Source organism: Delphinapterus leucas, chromosome 2 (genome assembly GCF_059928025.1).
Source record: "Delphinapterus leucas isolate spDelLeu-1000000601 "Yukka" chromosome 2, BTC_Dleu_Yukka2, whole genome shotgun sequence".
NCBI classification, from domain to species: domain Eukaryota; kingdom Metazoa; phylum Chordata; class Mammalia; order Artiodactyla; family Monodontidae; genus Delphinapterus; species Delphinapterus leucas.
The window spans coordinates 61,047,203-61,067,629 of NC_143130.1; the positions used below are offsets into that span (position 1 = coordinate 61,047,203).

The window sequence follows — 20,427 nt, forward strand, 5'->3', positions numbered from 1 at the left end:
GAGGCCTTTTCTGGTTCTGTGGACCATGGCCCAGAAGGGCTTCCACCCTTTACCTGTTGCATGAGCTGACTTTACAAAAGATTACGGTGGTCTCACTCCCTAGAGCCAGATGACTCCAGCCCAAACACTAACAGGAACTTGGTGTCTGCTTGGTGGTCCCATTGTGATTTCAGGGGAAAATGGTTCCTTAGTCAAAACAAAGTTAAATGTTATAGGTTCAAATCAATGAATTCCAGCACATATCTTATACACTGAATAGGCCCTACCTAACCACAAGCCCAGGCACTGAGCAATCAATGTCCTCCCACAGGAAGGAGGTGGGTGTCATCCAAAGTGCCGTCAGGGACCTTCTGTTTGCCACGGCTGCTTCCTAGTGGGCACCTCCCAGGCTCTGCCATGGCCTCTGCCCTCCTGCACAGCCCCTGCAATAGTGTAAGGAAAACACCTACCCAACTCTCCACCCGAAATGGAGAAGTCCCTCTCAAGAACGGCCCACTTCTGGATGTGGTAGGGTCGGGCAGCTGCATTCATGTTGACTCTCTGGATCCCCTCTTCAATAGCCTGATACACGGCCTCATCCTTCTTCCCCACGACCTCCGATACCGTGGCGGCTTTGCTGCCCACCCTCTGGCAGAACTCCACAGCTTGCTCGGTCAGATTATCAGTTGGGTCAGAGGTATCAGGATCCAGAGTGCACTGAAAAGCCAGAGATAGATCAAAACCAAGCCTCACTCCACAAGACGTGTGCCCTGGTCTTGGAGGAGGTCGCACTGCTGATCGTCAAGGACGTGGATCACCGTGAGCTCTGTTTCAAAGAGACGGTTCTAGAATGAGTAGCATGCTACTCGGACTGCGTTGAGCCCCGTGGTGGGGTGGAAGGAAGGGAGGCCTGAGATTGAGATGACCTCAGCCAGTGAGATCATCTTTTAAAACAGGGACCATAATTCTGGCCCCATCCAGTACCCTGGTATCAGATACCAGATTGGTTATCTGCTGAGGGGACTGAGGGCAGCAGCGCTGTGTAAACTGGACTGTACTGGAACACAGAAGATCATCGGGGCAGCATGCTATTAACAGTATTACCAGGGGCAGAAGGGATTTCCATGCGCTACGGCTGCCCCTTAGGGCAGGCAGCACTGACTAGTTATTCCAGAATACAGTCATGAGATCCAGACATGTCCTGGCTGAACATGGCTTCTGCTGGGGCCAGACCCACAGACCACCCACTGGCTGCTCCTCCAGAGCCAGACCCCAACCCCCCCACCCCCGACACACCTTCAAGGTGAGCAGCATGGACAGGAACTTCCTCTGGTCCCCGATCAGCACGGCATTGCTGATGATGGGTAGCTCTGTCTTCACGGCCTCCTCAATGGGCACAGGGGGCACATTCTCCCCGCCAGCCGTGATGATCAATTCTGGGGAGGCAAGGCCAGGCCCCCGGCACAGGCTTCAGTCCAGGTGCTCAGACCAAGCACACCCAGACTCTGCCTAAGCAGGACCCAGGCTCGATCACACATCTGCCTGCGTGATTTCCAGAAAGGTGTTTACCCATTCACCGAGCTTCAGTCTCCCCTGGGAAATTGGGGCATGGGATTCCCACAGGGATGCTGAGGGCACTGTATCCACTTGGGCAAAGTAAGCAAAGCACCTCTTCCACGGAGGTGTCCCCAACTTACTTCCCTGGGAGAGCCAAGCTCTTCATGGGAAATTTCTTTGAAATCTCATGCTCTATTTTAAATTTTATATCCAATTTGTGTTCTGCTCCGCCTCATATCCATGTTTGCATATAAAAATACATATTTATGTCCTCAACTTTTCTGGAAAGACTTGCCTTGTTTATCTAGGGACTTTGAATCTCAGCTCTGTCATTTACTAGCTGGGTGACCTTGGGCAAGTTACTTAACCTCTCTGGTTGTCCTCATTAATGAGTCGAGGTAATGATAGCATCTTTCCCATGGGAGACAATAGTAAGTAAAATGATGTCATTCAAGGTGTGTGGCACTTAATAAGGGCTCAACACTTGTAGTGGGTATAAATTGTGGTGGCAGTATAATTCCTCCGACGTCCCAGACAGCCTCGAACCCAGCCAGAGGCGCTCACCTTTGAGACGCCCAGTGATGTAGAGGAAGCCGTCGGCGTCCAGGTGGCCTGAGTCACCCGTGTGCAGCCAGCCGTCGGCATCAATGGCCTCACACGTCTTGTCCTCCATGTTCAGGTAGCCCATGAAGATCGTGCGGCCCCACAGGCAGATCTCTCCGATGCCCTCTGCATCCTCATTCACCAGCTTCACCCGGCAGCCCGGCACCACCTTGCCAGAGCTGGGGGGATGGAGGGGCCGGGAGGCATGGTCAGAGGGAGCAGTTTCCTCCAAGCCCTGGGTCAGCCCCTAGTCTGATCCATCTAGTCTTCACCGATGGCTAGAATGTCCTTTCCCAGGATTTTTGTAATTTAATAGGGTCCTCAGAGCTGAGACGTAGGGCCAGTTAAAGGTTTTTAGGTGAGTGAATGAATCAGTGGGGGAAATCCTAATGGGACAACTTTAAGCACTGTGATGGGCAAGCAGGGAGGGGAGGTATTTAAGCACAACAGAGAATCCTTCAACTCACTCCCTAGAGCTGAATGCCCCCTACCCCACACCAGAGGACCGGCCCAGTCCCCCCAGCTCCCATCCCAGATGAAACCAGGGCTACCAGCAATGCTGGGACACCCTCTAACACACCCCACCCTACTGGAGGGAGAGGCCAAAGGGAAATTCCTCCATCAGAGCCCTGCTCAGGGAGCCCCTGGGCTGCAAGGCTGTTTGCAACCACAGACCCAAGTGACACTGTCACAGAGACCATCCCCACGAGACTCGGGCCTGGCCAAGGGACTTGGCCCAAGATAGAGCTGTTGGCACTCAGGGACCCATAGTCCAGTGGACTGGGCTCAGGGACCTAATCAGCAGGGGGCGGCACTGAAGGGTGCCAGCCAGGACGTGCAGGCTGGCATATGTGCTGAAACCTGGGCCACACCTGTAGAGCCGGTAGTTGTAGGGGCTGGACATGAAGTGAGGGCCCGAGGTCTCGCTGAGACCATAGCCTGCATACAAGCGGATGTTGAGGCCCAGGAAGAAGTGCTGTGTCTCCGCGGTCATGGGGGCTCCTCCATAGAAGTTTTTCTGACACTTGGCAAAGCCCAGTGCCTGGCGGACTTTGGCTAGCACCAGGTAATCTGCCAGTCGGGTTGTGAAGGGCTTCAGATCGCTGGTGGGAGAGGGAGAATGGCTCACAGAAGACAACACACACACACACACTTGCATTAAAAGGGTGGGTGTTCAGTGGGTACCCGGAATGGCCGTTCCAATGATCTATTCTGATTGGTTAGTGGCGACGCTGAATCCACTGCTAAATATTTTTAATATTGGCCCTGCCTGTGAACATGCATGCGTGCCTAGGTGTGTACATGTAGTTATGTGCAAACACATCTTGAGCTGGGAAGTTAGAAAACCAGATTCAGCTGTGTATGCTTGCACAGACAACACAGATGCACGCAAGTTCACACACACAGTAATACACACTTGCAGAGACTTGAAGTATATATGCACAGACACAAACATGTGTCTGATCCCGTTTGAAGCTCTTGAATGGGTCATTCATGCGTATTCACTTTTCATGTCTGTGCAAATGAAGCCCTAAGTGCATAGACACGTGTACATGTCTCATGAGACATGATACTGTTTCACAGACACACTAGTAATGGAAAATATTTCTAAATTGGAACAGGCCAGATTTATGCCATTGATCCTCCCACAGCACTCGTTGGGAATTTTAAAGCAATCGAAAGGCTGTGGGCGAGAGATGAGTGGTCACTTTGGATTATGGGAAGGCTGGAAAACCCCCATCACTGTGGACCCTTCTCTATAGCCACCTACGGAAGTCAGGAGGAGACCCCTCAGGAGGCTGCCAGGAGCTGCTCCCAGGGAGGTAAATGCCACCCCAGAGGGAGCAAGTCAGTCCTTGCAGTCAGACCCAAAGATGGGGTGATGGTCTCCTGTGGGATCTGGCAAGAGAACAGGGGCTCGAGAACAGGGGCTCAAGCCCAGCCACTGATGGGGCCTCTGTGCAGGGGTCTGGACAAGCCTGGCCAATGGGGCGTGGACAAACCTGGCCTATCAGATCCTAGGTTGTGTCCTGGGGTTATGACCCAGCCCTGCTGCCTCCCCAGGCCTCCTGCCCCCTGGCCCTCTCTACCTGCTCGGGCAGGTGAGGTTCTGCTCCAAGGTCACCGACATGGCCCACAGCAGCATCTTGCGCCGGATGAAGCCAGACTGAGCCGCCACCTCCTGGATCCGCTCCATGATCTTCTCCCACACCCGCGGCACCCCCATGTGGGACGTGGGCTCCACTTCCCTCAGCGTGTTCACCAGGCTCCCCTGTTCGCAGCCAGCGAGAGACAGGGCTGCGGTTCAGAGCCGGCCGGGAGCCAGGAGGCCCCTGTCACCAGAGCCAGCGTGCACACATGCAGGCATCCTGTATACAGTAGCTCACACAGGTGTACGCACACACCGCGTGCAACTCATGTCACATACTGTCGGCTACCACTCAACAGCCATCTACTCGCTGCTCTTCTTTGCTAAAAGAACCTTGATGTAGCTCAGGTACCAGGGTGGCCGGATGCTTCAGAAGTAACTCAGTCCCCTCCCAGGCCTGGGGGCAGTGACTTTTTATTATTCTAACTCCAACATGGTAATCCCATTCCCTTAAGCAGTGACTGGTTGATGAATGGACATGGGACAACATTTGGGCCAATGCAGGGGAGGGGGAAGTCTGCTAGGGGGCTCTGGGGACGTTCTCCTCATGGTTACAAGAAGGATCCCAAGCACAGGTGCAGTTTATGAGGCTGGGATGCAGGGCAGGGCCGTGGCCATCTGTGACCATCCTGTGATCTTACTCTGAGGGTGGCCTGTCCTAGACGGCGCTGTGGACCCACACACCACTCTGACTCAACTTTCCTTTATGGAATATCATCAGTTTCCCTTGTTTGATCATCTGAGTCAGGCTGTGCTAATTGCAGTTGAAAGAATTCTGACCGATAAACACATGGGGAACCGGCATGCTTATGATGCACACACAGGGCGCACAGACACAAGCACACACTCGGGCAGGCCCTTGCACACACACTTGGACACCCACTTAGGCAGAGAGGCAGACTGACCTTCAGGGCATCAGTCTCAGCAAAGCAGACCTGGGCCCCCCACTGGATGCCTGTCCACAGGTCATAGATCTGGGCAGCAATGTGGCTGAGGGGCAGGTAGCTGACCACCACCTCCTGTTGGACTTCTGCGGGTTGGATGTCACCGGCCTGGCTGCCGTAGTGTGCTGTCCATGTGATCTGGCGGACAGGCAGATGGGTCCTGGCAGTGTCTACAAAGCCAGCCCTGGAAGTGTTCACATCTGTGGCCACCCTGTGGGCTTGGGCTATTTCTTTGGAGTGTTCTTTGAACACCCTAGAGGTTGTTCACCCTCCTGGGCACCTCTGCAGGAAACACCCTGGGACAGGCCTCCCACTCCCAATCCCCACCATTTTTCTGGGCTCAGTCTGTACCACAGACTTAAGGGTTGTCCTACTTATCCCAGCTCCCTGAGCTGAGGGATTGAAGGAAACTCCCTGGGAGTTGTTAGGGCAGGGCCACTGCCCAGATCCACCCATAGCCCACCCCCACCCATCTGGGCATCTGTCCTACATTGTCTTGACTCAGCATCACGCCCTTGGGGTTCCCAGTGGTGCCTGACGTGTAGACCAACACGCAGCACTGGTTAGGCTGCTGGGCATTGATGATGGTGTCCAGGGCCTCCTCAGTCACCTCATTCCCCAGATCCATGAACTCCTCCATCTGCGGCCAGGTGGGAGAGTGCAGACAGGCCAGGTGAGCTGGGCAGGCTCACACAGACCCCACCTGCCCCACACGAGCCCTCTACCCATACCGTGTACACATTGGCCATCTTTGTCGGAGGAGATTCTTGAAATATCACTACTGCCTTCAGGTGTGGCAGGTTTTTCCAGATCTGTATTGACAGGAAAAATAAATGGGGTTTCATTTTAAAAAGTCACCTCTTGAGAAGAGCCCCATCTCCAGGTGTTAGTCAGCCTGGCAGGCACCTTGTGGCAAAGGTTGTTGGTCCCCAGCTCTGACCTTTCACTCAGCAGGACACTTGCCACCCTTCATGCATGGTTCCCCATCATGAGAACTTTGGAGCAGCAAAGGTGGGATAAGCAGGGGGCAAGGAATGACTTCTATTAAAGGAAAACCAGACAACCTGGGGCCTGGCTGAGTGCAACAGGGGACTGTGTGACTGCAGAAGAGAGAAGAGAGGAAAGGGTAGAGGGAAACCAGAACTCAGTTATCTCACTGAGTTGAGGTGTCAGAGGTCAGAGTTCAGGAAAGCCGGGGTGCCTAGAATTTGTGGGACAGAATACCAGACAGGAGAGAACTATGCAGAGAAAGAGTTCTAGAAATTTCTTTAGGGGTCATCTTGATTCTTTGGCAGATTATCAACCTGCACAGGCATAGGTGAAACTCCGTGAAACTAGATGAAGAATAAATGCTGGAGGAAGATCAAGGACTGGGGCTAGAAGACAAACAAAAGCATGTACGGGGCCAGAACTGTTTGCGTCTCCATCAGCCAGAGTGGAGGGACCTCTGGAAATAGAGACCCCAGAAGGGTCAGGTCATAGGTCTGGGGCTAAATTAGCCTTAGAGAAAAGGCTATCTAAACCTGCTCTGAAAGGCTTAATTAAACACAAGTCTCAAAATGAAATTGAAAGAGAGAAAAAAATAATGGAAAAAATTAACCTGCAGGAGAAAACTAAGAGCCTAACATATGTGTAACTGGAGTCCCAGGAAATATTTTTTTTAATTGAAAAAAGTCTGAGAAATTTCCAAATTTGATTAAAACTATAAATCCATCAATTCAAGACTCCCGGTGAACCCCAAGCAGGATAATCACAAAGAAAAACCACACCAAGACACAACATAATCCAACTGTTGAAAACCAGTGACAAAGGAAAAAATCTTAAAAGCGGCCAGAAAAGCAAGATACACCATGTGGAAAGGAACAAAGATAAGAAATTATAGACTTCTTATCAGAAGCTATGCAAAGTAGAAAACACTGGGATGAAGTCTTTAAAGAGCTGAAAGAAAAAAAAAGGAAACCCTGTCAACCTAGGACTATAAACTAAATGAAAATATCTTTCAGAAAATGAAAGCAAAAATGAACAAGTTTTCAGACAAAGAGAAGCTGACAGAATGCATTGTCTTCAGACTTGTATTGCAAGAAATGTTGAAGATTAACATATATATGCTAATGTGTATAAAATAGATAACTAATAAGAACATGCTGTATAGCACAGGGAACTCCACTTCACTGTACAGTAGAAACTAACATAACATTGTAAAACAACTATACTCCAATAAAAAAAGTAAAATTAAAAAAAAAGAAAGAAAATTCTTAAGGAGGAAGGAAGATGAACCAGATGAAAACTTGGGTTCGACATAAAGGGATGAAGAGTGCCAGAAATGGCAAATACGTGGGTAAATAAAAAGACATTTTTTCCTTCCTTTAAAATTTCTTTGAATGATACTTGACGGTTTAAAATACTGCATTGCAGGAGTTATAACTCACATAGAATTTAAGTATAAATGACAATAGCACAAAGTATGGGAGAGAGAAGGAAGTACACTGCTGTAAGATTCCTACATTATATGTAAAGTAGTACAATATTATATTATAATATTATTTGAAAGTAGACTGTGATGAGTTAAAGTTGCATAGTGTAAGCCCTAGAGCAAACACTAGAGGGAGAGCTAGTAAACCAATGGATAGAATGGAATACTCAAAAACAAACCAAAATAAAAACAGAAAACTCCATCCAAAAGAAGTCATGAAAGGGGAGAAAAGGATCAGAGAATGGATCGGACAAATGCAAAACAGCCAACTGGTAGTTTTATAGACAATTTTGTCAGACTGGATTAAAAGGCATGGCCCAGCTATACGCTATCTGTAAGAGTCTTGCTTTAAATGTAAGGACACAGGTAGGTTAAAAGTGAAACAATGCAAACATATATACCATGCAAACATCGATCATAAGAAATCTGGAGTGGCTATATTAATTTAAGACAAAGTAACTTTGGAGGAACAGTTGCCAGAGATAAAGAGGGACATTTCTTAATGATAAGGGGATTAATTCATCCAGAGGGCATAACAACCTAAATATGTGTATACATAACAGAGCTTCAAAATATACGAAGCAAAGACAGAACCAAAAGGATAAATAGATAATCCTCAACAATAACTGGAGATTTCAACGTTCCCTTTCTCAGTATTTGTTAGCACAAGTAGACAGAAGATCAACAGGGATATAGATGACTTAAACAACATTAGAACACTATCAATCAAGTTGACATTATTAACATTTATAGAACATTCTACCCAACAACTGCAGAATGCACATTCTTTAAAATATGCGTGGAACAGTCACCAACATAGATCATTATTCTGTCTACCACACCTGCTGTGTACAAATGGGGTGCTTCAGGTAGCAAAGAGTCCCAGGTGATGAGAGAAAGTTCTTCCTTTGGAGAAGAATCCCAGCTGATCAATTAGAAAACAAATATTTTCCCATGGCTCATGAAATAATTAATTCAGGCAAAGATCATCGGTGGAGAAAGGCTGATGGGGAATGTCACAGTGGATGAGCAGGTAGCCACCACAGGAATCCAGGGATGAAACTCAGAGTTCACTATGAGGTACCACCTGACATCACGTGCCTCTTGAGGCTGTGCCATGGGAAGTACACAGCGCCACCTATGGGTTGTTCCTGCCAATCACTGTCTAATCTGAAATGCATCAACACTTGCCATCTAACAAGAAGTGCAGAGGTTAGAGGGACAAGCTGAACAACAGCTCAGGACGGCTAACCTAGTTTCTGCAGCATGTCAATGACAGAGGTTCTCACACTTGAGCCTGTGTCAGAATCACCAGGAGGCGTGGGCCCCATACCCCGAGTTTTGGAATCAGTAGGTCTGGGGGGGGTTCTGAAACTAAGCTCCCGGGGGATGCTGTTGGTCCTGGACCACACTGGTGTATGGTACGGGAAACAAAAGGTGGGGCCTTTGTTTTGAATTAAAAGACTCTTAAGAGACACCACCAAATGCAACACATGGGCCTGGTTTAGATCTTGATTCAAATGAACCAACTGTAAAAAGACATTGCTGGTATTAGATGATATGAAAGAATTCTTTGACTTGTGTAAATAAAGGTGATAAAGTTACTTGTGATTAAGAAAAATGTCATATATGTTAGAGGTATTGAAATATTCGGGGGGTGAAATGCTGTGATGTCAGAGATTTGCCTTCAAATACTTCAGCAAAATAGGTAAACTGATGAAATGAGTGTGACCAAAAAACAGTGATGGTGATTAAATCTGGATGAGCACTCTATGTGGGTCCACTACACTCTTCTCTCTATTTTTGTTTATCTGGAAAGTTTCATAATACGAATTTTAAATAATTACCTAGGGTGGACATTTCTGATTCAGTAGGTCTGGGCCTCGGTTTCTTCAGTGGTAAAATGGGGCAGGGGGAGGGCATTGGGATCAGATCAACCATCTATGCAGAGCGGTTGGTTCCCTGAGGGATGGGGCAAAACTATTGGGGGGCTTTTTAAAGCTCCACTGCCCTCCCCACTCTGGGGTTCTGACATGAGCGCCCACGCTGAGGAGGGTGACCCCCTCGGGTAAGGCTGAGAATGAAAGCTAACACCATTGCTACTTGGTAGCTGAGGCTCTCAAGGAATCTTAAACCGGTGGGGCTTCAAGCAAAGCTGGCCTGGGGGCACCTGGGTCAGAGGGCTCTGGCATCTATGAAGGCTCCAAACCTGAGGAAATCAGGGCCCCGATGAGTCCTAGGGGGCCTGGGACACCCCTGCTGTGCACTCTTCTCTAAATATTTGTCCCCTTTCTATGAAGTGAAGGGCCCAAGTGCTTGGGGAGGGGGAGGGCGAAAGGGGGTGCTGAGGACAGCTCGGGTTCACCTCAGTCTCTCAGAGCTGTTCACTTTGGGCCACTTTATCTGCACCCACATCTCCTCCCCCAATCTCAAGCATTTATCCAAATCAGACAGAATGGAGGCCCTCAGAATGAAGGAACCCTGACGACAGCGTTCAAAAGGAGTGGAGACAGAAAAGGACTTCACGCAAGCTGAGGGAAGGCCCGTCCTGCGATCCAGATCCCGCAGTCCTAGGAGGTTGGAGACCACTTCTCCTGCCCTCAGGTACAGGTGGGGAGCTGAGGTCCAGGTGATATCTCCAGAACTAGGGCCAAGCCAACAAGTCAACCCGGGAGCCTCCTTTGAGATGCAGGGAGCCTTGGAGGATCTTGCAGGCTACTGGGTGTAGCTGGGGCACAGAGGTGCCCTCAGGCCACTGCATGCCAGCGTGGTGCCCATGGGGACACAGCCAATCAGGGAGGGACCTTAAATGAATCAGGAGGCATCAATGCTCCAGAAAAGACCCAGCTGCCCCAAGAGGCACTGTTGAGCCCCTCCAGTGCCCTGCTGTCTTCAGAAGACCCTGCGGCACTTGCTGTGGCTTAGCCCAAGCCCCACCCTGTGGCAGCCCACACCCCCACTCCCCATTGAGACTCAGACTTGGGTGCTCACGTGTCAGAGCCCTGAGCCACCCTCAGGGCACACAACCCTTCCCTGAAGGGAAAGCCATGGGGAACAGCAGGCTGGCTGGGGAATGTGGGGTATGTCCCTTGGACATTCTGGGCCTCAATTTTCAGACCTGGCAAATGGGTCGGCGGCCATTGCCCTGCCTGTGTGCGTGTGGTGGGGCGGGTTGCTGTTGAGAATGATGGAGGATTCTGGCAGGGAGGGTGGAAAAGCCCTTTGTAAGCTGGAGGTCTGTGAGGATGCCCAGCCTGACCCCCATGGCCCTGGTCCCTTTCCCCCAAACCTTCAGGATCTTTTCCAGCTGCTTCTGCGTGTCGACCACGATGATGTTGGCACGGCAGTCATGGGCGATATACCGGCAGGCTTCAGGGGAGCTGGTTGTGTAGATGCCAGTGACGATGCCACTGCAGGAGACCCAGGAGGATGCGTGTCTGGGCAGGTGCAGTGGGCCACCCCCTTGGCCCAGCCCCCTGCCTGACACACCCACAGCCCCCAGGCCCAGAGAGCTCCCGTGGCCCAGACAGGCAGCTCAGCACAGTCGCCCTAGGCAGAGCAGGGACAAAGGAGGGCCCCGGGGAAGAGATGGGATGTTGGGGACAGGGTTGGGGGCCCCTAAAAAGAGATAACGACCCTCTCTCTGCTCTCTGCCCACCTCCAACCCACTGGAGACCCAGCCCCTCCCTCAGCCACTCACCCTGCGAATACTGTGCCCACTGCCGAGAAGAACCACTCCGGGGAGTTGAAGCCGAGGATGGCCACGCTGTGGGCCCGCTCCAGGCCGAGCTCCAGGCCAAAGGCAGACAGGCCGGGTCAGCCTCTCATTCTCACCAAGCCCCCCTTCCAAACTGCAGGGACCCTGCCGCCCACCTGAGGGACCACCCTCCCAGGCTCCCTCATTAGAGAGTGCCCTGGGGGATGAGTCACTCAACAGCCCTTGCTGCCCCTCCCAGGGCCTTCCCGGGGAGCCCAGACCTCAACCCAGTGCACCAGGCTTCTCAGGCCCCTTGAATGGGACAAAAAACGAGAAGCTCGTGTCACGTCCTGGCACATGGCAAGGGCCCAGTGAACGTAAACCCTCAGCACCAGGCCAGAGCGGACAATTAGCTCAATAAATGGGCTGGTTTTTACTGTTATCCTTTCTAAGGGCTTGCCCAGTGGGGCGTCGGAAAGAGGCCTGTGAGGGCCAGAGCTGGAAGGCAGGGCTGGGGAGGGGAGAGGCTGTGCCTTGAGGGGCTCCCTCACCTTTAGGAAGCCCTTGGCGGCTTTGCGGGCCAGCAGGTAGTATTGGTTGTAGGAGATGTGCTCCCACATGCCCTGTCGCTTGAAGCCCAGAGCGCTGAGGTCCCCGTACTTGTCCAGAGCCTCGCAGAACATCCGATGCACAGTGTAGGGAGTCTGTGGGCAGCTGGGGTCTATGCGCAGGTGGACGCGCCCATCGGCCCGAGTTGTCCACAGCGCCTCCTCTGCAGGGTCCAGGAGACCACAGCTTGGATCGTGCCAGCCCAGGGTTGTCCCCAGGGGACCCTTGGTCCTACCTTAAGCAGGACTCCCAGGCCTCTGGTCCCACCAATGCCTTGGGCACTGGGCCAAGGGGGCTGGCAGACACACCAGGAGGCTCCCTGTGGGGGGAGGTCTGACAGCCTTGAAGGATGGGCAAGCCTCTAGGGATGCAGCAAGGAAGAGGAGAGAGAATAGCTGGAGGGGAGGAGGAGGCCTTGGGGACCCTAGAGACATTTTCCTGCCAGCTGGTATTTGCCCCCTGAGGGTGGGCAGTCTGCGGTGGATTTGTGGCTGCCCCAGAAGAGTGAGACTGTCAGATCCTTTGGGGTTTCTACCCTTCCTCTGCCTCCTGAGAATGGGTTGGGGACAGACCCAATTGACAGAAGGTCAAAGCATCAAAAATAGCCCCTTCCTAGGGGTTAGAGGAGACTGAAAGCCAGCAGGCTCTGATCACTAGCCTGGAAAATTTCCCAGTCCCAGGAAATAATCTAACCATCTCTGCTCATTCTTGCCTAGTGCCAGGCCCCATGCGAATCCCTCACATGGGGATCTCCTCTAGTCTGCACAACATGGGTCTGGTAGCCCCATTTTACAGATGGGGCAGCTGCAGCTCAGAGAGGTTCAGTCATTTCCCCAAGGTCACACAGTGGGAAAGGTATGCCTGAGTCCAATGCTCACACTTGGGACAGTGTCCCAGGCACAACTTAGCCTTTTTTACTGTGTGCGGTAGGTGGGAACAGAGCTTTAACATTTAGTATGTGAGATGTGAGGTGAGCCGTTGAACCTCTGAGTCTGTTTTCTCAGGGGAAAGGTAAGGGTTTAGTTCTCATGGATGATATGAGGGTCAAAAAAATGAAAAAGCCTTGGCATATGGTTGGGGCTCAATAAATGCACACTTTTGTTCTTCCTCCTTTTTCTAAGTTCTCCAGATCATTTGCAAAGGAGGCTTGGATGGGTGGTCTAGATCCTTTCGTCCACGAGGCCACTTTTTGGGGCCATGGCGGTCATTCTAAAAAGGTGACCCAAGGGTGGGGGAGTGAGGGCTGACTAGGACCACAGAGGCTACCCTGCCACCTGCTAGCCAGACCCATGCTGAGATGGAGAGGTCCCACCTCCTTGGATGTCCATTTTGAGGTGGGACCAACAGGGGTCCTGTGACCAGCCCTTCCCCGAGGCAGCAGATGGACTGATGACCTTGTCTCTCCTGTTCAACACTCTAAGGTTTCAGGTGGACCCTGAAGTTGGCAGAAAGAGGTAAATGTCCTGGGGCTGGGACAGGAGAGCCCATCCTTCCTCCCATGGAGGCCAAGGATGGGGGACAAGGGGACATATTCCGGCCCAAGCAGAAGAAGGGAGTGTCTGAGGCAGGGGAATGTCAGCCTGGGAATGTGGGCTGGGGCAGAGAGAAGGTCACCCAGTGCCAGGCCTTGTGTACTGACAGAAGTCAGAACCATGCTGGCTGGCATCCACTACCTCCCCAGACTGAGACCCACATCCCCAGGTGGAGGCGTGAGCCAGGGCCGCAGAGGACCCCTCTCCAATCACCTCTCAGACATCTCTAAGCCCCTTTCCCATATCCTGGGACCCCAGCCTGGCAGGTCCCAGTGATCAACCTCTTTAGGGTCTCCAGCCCCTGCACAAGGTGAAAGTCCATTCACATGAGCAGACCAGGGCAAAGACACAGGCTGTGGAGTCAGGTCGACCTGGGTTCCAATTCCGTTCTGCCACTCCCTGCTGTGTGACCTAGAAAAGTCTTTCTCCTCCTAGCTCCATTTTAATCATCGTCAAGCGCAAAGGGTTGGAGAGGTTATGGAGAGACTGTAGCCCTCATACAGGTGGCGGGAATGTAAAATGGTGCAGCCATATTGGAAGCCAGTTTAGCAGTTTCTTAAAAAAATTGAACATAAATCTACTATACAACCCAGCAATTCCACTCTTAGGTATCTACCCAAGAGAAACGAAAACACACATCCCCACAAAGACTTGTACATGAATGTTCATAGCAGCATTATTTATAGTAGTCAAAAAGCGGGAACAACCAAATGTCCATCAACTGGTAAGTGAAAACTAAATGTGGTCTCTCCACACAGCGGAATACTATTTAGCACTAAAAAGGAACAAAGTACTGATACAGGCAACACCATGGATGAAACTCAAAAACATGTTCGGTGAAAGAAGCCAAAAGCAAAGGACCGTGTATCGTCTGATTCCATTTACATGGAACGTCCAGAAAAGGCAGAAATGATAGAAAGCAGATGAGTGGTTGCCTGAGGCTTGGGGTGGGAATGGGGAGTGACTACAAGTGGACACCAAGGATCTTTTTGGGGTGATGGAAAAGTTCTAAAATTGGATTGCTGTGATGTTTGTACAACTGAAAATTTGCTAAAAATCATAGAAAAAGTGACTTTTTTCAATGAAAAAGTGACAAATCGTTACACTTAAAATGGGCAAATTCGATGGCGTATAAAGTACACTTCAATAAAACTGCTTTTAGAAATGGGAGGAAGGGGAATTCCCTGGTGGTGCAGTGGTTAGGACTCTGCACTTTCGCTGCTGAGGGCCTGGGTTTGGTCCCTGTTTGGGGAATTAAGATCCCACAAGGTGCGTGGCACAGCCAAAAAAAGAAAAAAGGGAGGAAGGATGGAACGCTGACACACAACCTCCTCACCCAAATTGGGACAAGAGTTCCGTGAGGTAGCCCGGCCTGCTTGCCCAGAGCCTGGCAGAGTCACTTCCCAGTAGCTGGTAGCTCTCTTCCTTTCCCTGGTACAGATTCCTCTTCGTGCTTAGACCATAAAAAGCAAATTTCTCCTGTGGGCACTGCTAGATGCTCATGCTGCACTCCATTTACCTGTTCCCCCAGGCTTGCCAAGATCATCACAGGTAAGGCTTACGATCTGCTGTGAAAGCTTCCCTCAGCCAAAAGTTTTAACTTTAACTTATCATCTTTTAAGTTATAACCTTTTTAAAAAATCACAAAACAATACATATGTGTTCTAAGAAATAGAAAACAATTTAGAAGTACATGATATAAGATGGGATAGGGCTTTCTTAATGTTGCCTGTCTAAGTAACCACTGTTCACATTTGGTGTATGTCATGCTTATACAGATATACATACAAGGAATTCTTTTTAATTCTGTTGCTGTTGTTTTTTTATCCAAAGGGAAAAAAAAAGAATCATGTTACTATTATATTAATCAAGGGTAGCAAACCCAAAATGCCCATAGGGGATAGGTAGGTAATGTGCCAGCTTCATAATAAATAATATATAAGAGTAAACAATAAATGAATGAAGTGCCCCAGAATTTGCATGTGAAACACAGAGGCACAGTCTTCATTTTCACAAAGAAATAGGCTCCCTCTCATTTTCCTTGAGACACGTGGCCCTTGTAGTCCACCTTTTGTTTCTCTGTTTTTTGATAAAGACAGAGAATAGTGCAACGTTTTACTAAGGAAAGCTGCAACACAAGGGTAGTGATCACTGCCCCGATCCCAGCCTCAGTGTCAGGGAGGCAACATGGAGTGGTGGGGACTGTGGGGTGGGGGGAGCACACGCTTCATCTAAAGGGGTGGCTGCTCCTTGGCTCTAGGATTTGGTGCCCAGGAGGAAAGGAAACCGAGGGCTACCTGAAATCTGGGTGTTTATGTGTGATTATCTGATTTTTAAATGTTGGCTCCTACATTCAGACAGCCATTAGCCAAATCATCCATTTTTAACTTCCGTGACATTAATGTATCTCTCTCATTGTGTGTGTGTGTGTGTGTGTGTGTGTGTGTGTGTGTGTGTGGCTGTGTTGATACAGCTCCGTTGGCCACATCATAATTTCATATCATAATGTACATATCACAACCACTTCCCCATTGAAAGACACTCAGATGATTTCCGGGTTTTAGCCCTTAGGCTTTCCAAAGGATAGATTTCTAGAAGTGGGTTTACTGCATCTGAAGAAAAAAGCATGTAAAATTTTGATGGACGTTTTGGACAGAGTTCCTTCACCTGATTTCTTCTCTCCCACTAACTACACGGTTCTGCCTTTCCCCTGTGTTAGTTTTTCATCTGATGGTGTCTTCGCTATGGGCTTAAGTCATCTCACATCCTTCTCAGAAGGAGGAAAGAAGGAATGGACAAGGGAAGGAAAGGCAGTTGGTCTGTGAGATCAGTCTCCTCTTAGCCCAGCTGCTTTGTGACGGGGATGAGAGGCCTGGCCCCTGGTGGACCCACGCCCTTCGGGAAGGGTGACCAGGCAGTGCAGCTCCGGCCCAGCCCTTTCTCTCTACATTTACTGCACAGGCTCAGCTGTCTGAACCCCAGACTAGCCAGAAGGGAAGACTTTGGTGGGAAGGGGCCTGCCCCTGCCCTTGGCCTCCCAGAGGCCCAGTCATTCTCCTTCACTTGAAGGAATTAGAATGGGCACAGCTCCCATTGACTGAGCACCCTACTTGTGCCAGGAGGGCTGCGTGCCACCTTGTTCTATGACCTCGTGTTTAACAACCTTCCATCCTGTGAGACTCACAGAGGCTAAGTCACCGCTGGCAGAGCTGGGATCCCAACCCACAGTCTGACTCCCAAATCCACACAGTTCCAGTTGGCCATGCTGGGGTCACGGCGGGGTTCTAGGCCGACCCCAGAACCCACATCTCCCCTGGGAAAGGACTGTCATGCCTCCTGCCCAAGTCCTGCGCTGGGGCTCTGGCTCGGTGACCTTGGGCAGCCAGGACCTCCAGCCACTGCCTCTTCCTACATTCCAGAGGCTCCCAGAGCGACCTTTCTGAACCCATATCTGACCTGTTCGAAAGCCACCCACATCTCCCCTTGACCACAGGGTGATGCCCTCACTGTGGCCTCTCAGGAAGGCCCTCCCCAAAGGGGCTCGCCAGTCTCTGCCCACCTCAGCACAGCCAATCTGAGCTGCTCCCAGTTCCCTTAATTCCCACCCACCCCCGGGCCTTTGCCCATGCTGTGACTCTGCCTAAAACACCCTTCCCCCATCACATCCACCTCTCCCACCTTTCATGCCCCAAGTGCCACCCCCTCACGGGGGACTTTAGTGCCTGAGCCTCACTGCGGGCCAAGTCCTGGTTGGGTCTGCCTCTCCCACCAGGCTGGAGGCTCTAAAAGGTAGGTCTGGTTCCTCCCTGTGTCCTGAGCACAGAAGCCTGGACCCGAGAAGAGGGCAGGGGGCCTTAGCAGAAGCACAAATCAGTCTCTGTCCCATCCCAGTCCCAGAGGCTGGACTGAATGACTGTGTGTCCAGGGGACCTGGGCCTTTCCCTCTCTCCCCTCCTCCCTTCCCCCCAGGATGGATGAGGGTGGTGCAGGACACATTGCTGCCCAAGTACAGAGAGAGGTGGGCCCCCAGAGCAGATGCCTGCCCAAGTGGGCCACGGCAGGCTGAACCTCCGCCCTGCACGCTTGAGAGCCCCCAGGTAGGGCCTGGCAAGACCCAGCCCCGCTCAGTGCCCTCCTGACCTAAGTCCACCACAGCTCAGTGGCCTCAGGCGTAAGAACTTATGGAAGCGAAGATAGATGAGCCTCCCTGGCTGCAGTGCCTCATCCTCTCCCGCTTCTCATGTCCATGTATCCCCACCTCTGGGCCTTTGCTCACACCATTCTCTCTCCCAATCTCATCTTTGTCAGAAGAGAAATCTCTGGACAGCGAGGTAGAAGACCAGGTTTTAGCTATCAGCAAGGTGGGCAGAGCAGTCAGAAGGGGTCCTTTGCCCACAAAGCACTGGATATTGGCCCTGCTCCCCTGGCCACAGCAGTGGGCCCAGAACCCCATGCCCTGCACAGGGGTCATGAGGTCATCGTGCTGGGCCTTGCCCCGAGGGAGCGCTCCTTGTGGGCGGTGACTGATCCACTCAGAGCCCCTCTCTTGCAGAGTTGGACAGTGACTTGCAGAGATCATGACAGATGCACTGAGTTCAGGGGGTGGTAGGAGTCCTAGCACAGCGTGGGGAGCAGAGAGAAGCAGGCAGTGGCAGTGCAGCAGAGAGGGGCTGGGTTTGAGCCACAGTGGTTGTCACCACAGTGGGGAACCACGGAGGTCTCTTTCTTCCCATCCCCACTGGACACTTTCTAAGCGTCCTTTCTTCCCTGCCTGTCCTCATGGTAACCTCCATCAACTAAAGCCATCTGAACTCACCTATCTACCTATGTACCTACCTACTTACCTACCTTCCTACCTACATACCTACCTGGGTTTCTCCTAAAATCAGAGAACATGAAGTAGCAAAGATGGAATTAGACAACACCCACTGTTGGCAAGGGTGCTGTGCCATTTGGAAGTGTGAATTAGTATGACTTTCCCGGGAGCAATTTAGCAATAAATATCAAAGGGATTAAAAAAGAAGTAACTTCTGACGCGGCAATCACACTTCTAGAAAGTACCCATGGGAGACAATCAGAGACACATAGAGCGAGAACAGGGAGATGGATATCTTAGCAGCTCTGTTTCTATTAACAAAATCATTGGAAAAAACCCAGTGTCCAATAGGGGGACATGATAAATTCATTAGGGTACAGCCATATCATAGATTCATAGGCAGTCATCAAAATAGTATTTAAAAAATATTTAATAACACAAGGAGATGTCCAGAGTATACCCTTAACAGAAAAAAAAGGAACAAACAAAAGTGCATATAAAAATGCAGAGAGAAAACTAAAAAGATCTGCATCAAAGTAATATTGTTAAAAAGCTTAGCACATGGTGGGTGCTCAAGAAATCTGTCTCCGTCCTTTCTGACTAGACTCTGAACTTCTGATGCAAGCACTGGACTTGCAATAAATGTTTGCCAAAAGAATAAATAAAACTGAACATATGATGCCCATCAGGGATATAGACTGAGACCTCAGTGGTGGGGGAGCGGTGGGGGGTAGGGCATCCTTGAGCAGTGGAGGCAGGGCATTCCTACACATAGTACCATCAGAGGGAGAAGAAACTGAGTCTCAGAGGGGGAAGGAATGGCCAAGGTCACAGCAAGTTAGGGGCAGAGCTGGGACTGACTAGGACAAGACCTCTGACTGGCAGCTGCCTTGCATCCAGTGGCTAGGGGGCTGGTCAGTGAATGAAGTTTAGGCTTGGGGGTCCATGGTCTATTCCTTTGGGGATGGTGTTGGTGGAAGAGGAGAGTGGTACCTGAGTCCCCTGACCCTCTGCCACAAAGTAGGCTGCTCAGAACTGAGCAGGAGGGAGGCATCACAAGTGGGTCCAGGGCTGCTCTGGTACGTCTCAGCCTGCCTACCTGCAGGTGATTCTTTGGAGGATAGCAGAAATGAAAGAAATCGGGATGGGTTGCCAGACCCTTAAATTTGTCCCCATCCCCTCACCTCGAAACTCAACAGGGGCGTAGGTCTATCCCATGCCCAGCCATCTCACTGCTGCAAAACATGCCCAGGACCCAATCAAGGTCCCTATCACCCAGCAAGGCACCCCACATCCAAACCAGACCTGATTCCGAACGGCATCCAAGGGTTAGATCTATGGGTAGATCTACAGAGAACCCAGCTAGCAGGCAGCCTGCAGCCAACAGCCCCAAGCACACACCCGGAGAATGTCCGCTGAGCGCTGGGGGCGGGCTGTCCCAAGGCCCCGCTTGCACTTTGTCCTGCCTCTGTCTCCTCTCCTGCTCTCTCTCTCATGTTGCCCCACCTCGTCTTGGCCTGACCCCGGCCTGTGTCTTACAATCACCCATTGTGCTGGGAGTGGTGAGGCAGGCAGAGAGCTGTGTTCTCTGGGGCTCTGGAATAAAGGCTCCTGAACAGCAGAGGAAGTCACTCTCAATTAGCTGGAAAAGGGAGAAACACGAGAGCAGAGAGGAGAAGCTTGGGGTGTTTTCTGCAGTCTGTGGGAACGGCCTCGGAATGAAGCTGATTAAGAAGAAGGAGGGAGACACTGATCCTTGGTAAATGTGGTTCTAGGGCCGGGACAGATGTCTATCTTCAGGGCATGGCATCCTGCAGCCCCTGCTGCAAAGGCTCGTCTGGGACGAGCACCAGGGAGTCCCTCTTCATACAGGGACTATTTGCTAAGGGTCTTTGGAACCTGCTTAGCCCCATGCCAGGCACTCTGGGGATATATGAGGGGAAGAGCCCACGGTGGCTTCAGGACATGATGAGAGATTAGGGTCAAGGCCTGCCTGGGCCAGAACAGTTTGTCCAGCCCTTGGCACACCTGTGGCTTGACAGAACTGGACATTTTGATTAGGGAAGAG

General features: G+C 51.1%; 1 protein-coding gene across 1 annotated transcript in view; it reads right to left on the reverse strand.

Annotated features, from left to right (window-relative positions):
• Window positions 1-20,427, reverse strand: part of ACSBG1 (acyl-CoA synthetase bubblegum family member 1) — a 31,968-nt gene that overhangs the window by 2,134 nt on the left and 9,407 nt on the right. Inside the window, exons 5-15 of the mRNA XM_089906934.1 lie at window positions 11,954-12,174; window positions 11,406-11,494; window positions 10,995-11,115; window positions 5,964-6,044; window positions 5,723-5,872; window positions 5,194-5,370; window positions 4,230-4,411; window positions 3,012-3,242; window positions 2,101-2,318; window positions 1,276-1,415; window positions 450-696 (exon numbers count right to left, since the gene is read on the reverse strand). Of these exons, the coding sequence (XP_089763060.1) occupies window positions 450-696; window positions 1,276-1,415; window positions 2,101-2,318; window positions 3,012-3,242; window positions 4,230-4,411; window positions 5,194-5,370; window positions 5,723-5,872; window positions 5,964-6,044; window positions 10,995-11,115; window positions 11,406-11,494; window positions 11,954-12,174 (1,857 nt within the window). The remainder of the gene's footprint in view (window positions 1-449; window positions 697-1,275; window positions 1,416-2,100; window positions 2,319-3,011; window positions 3,243-4,229; window positions 4,412-5,193; window positions 5,371-5,722; window positions 5,873-5,963; window positions 6,045-10,994; window positions 11,116-11,405; window positions 11,495-11,953; window positions 12,175-20,427) is intronic.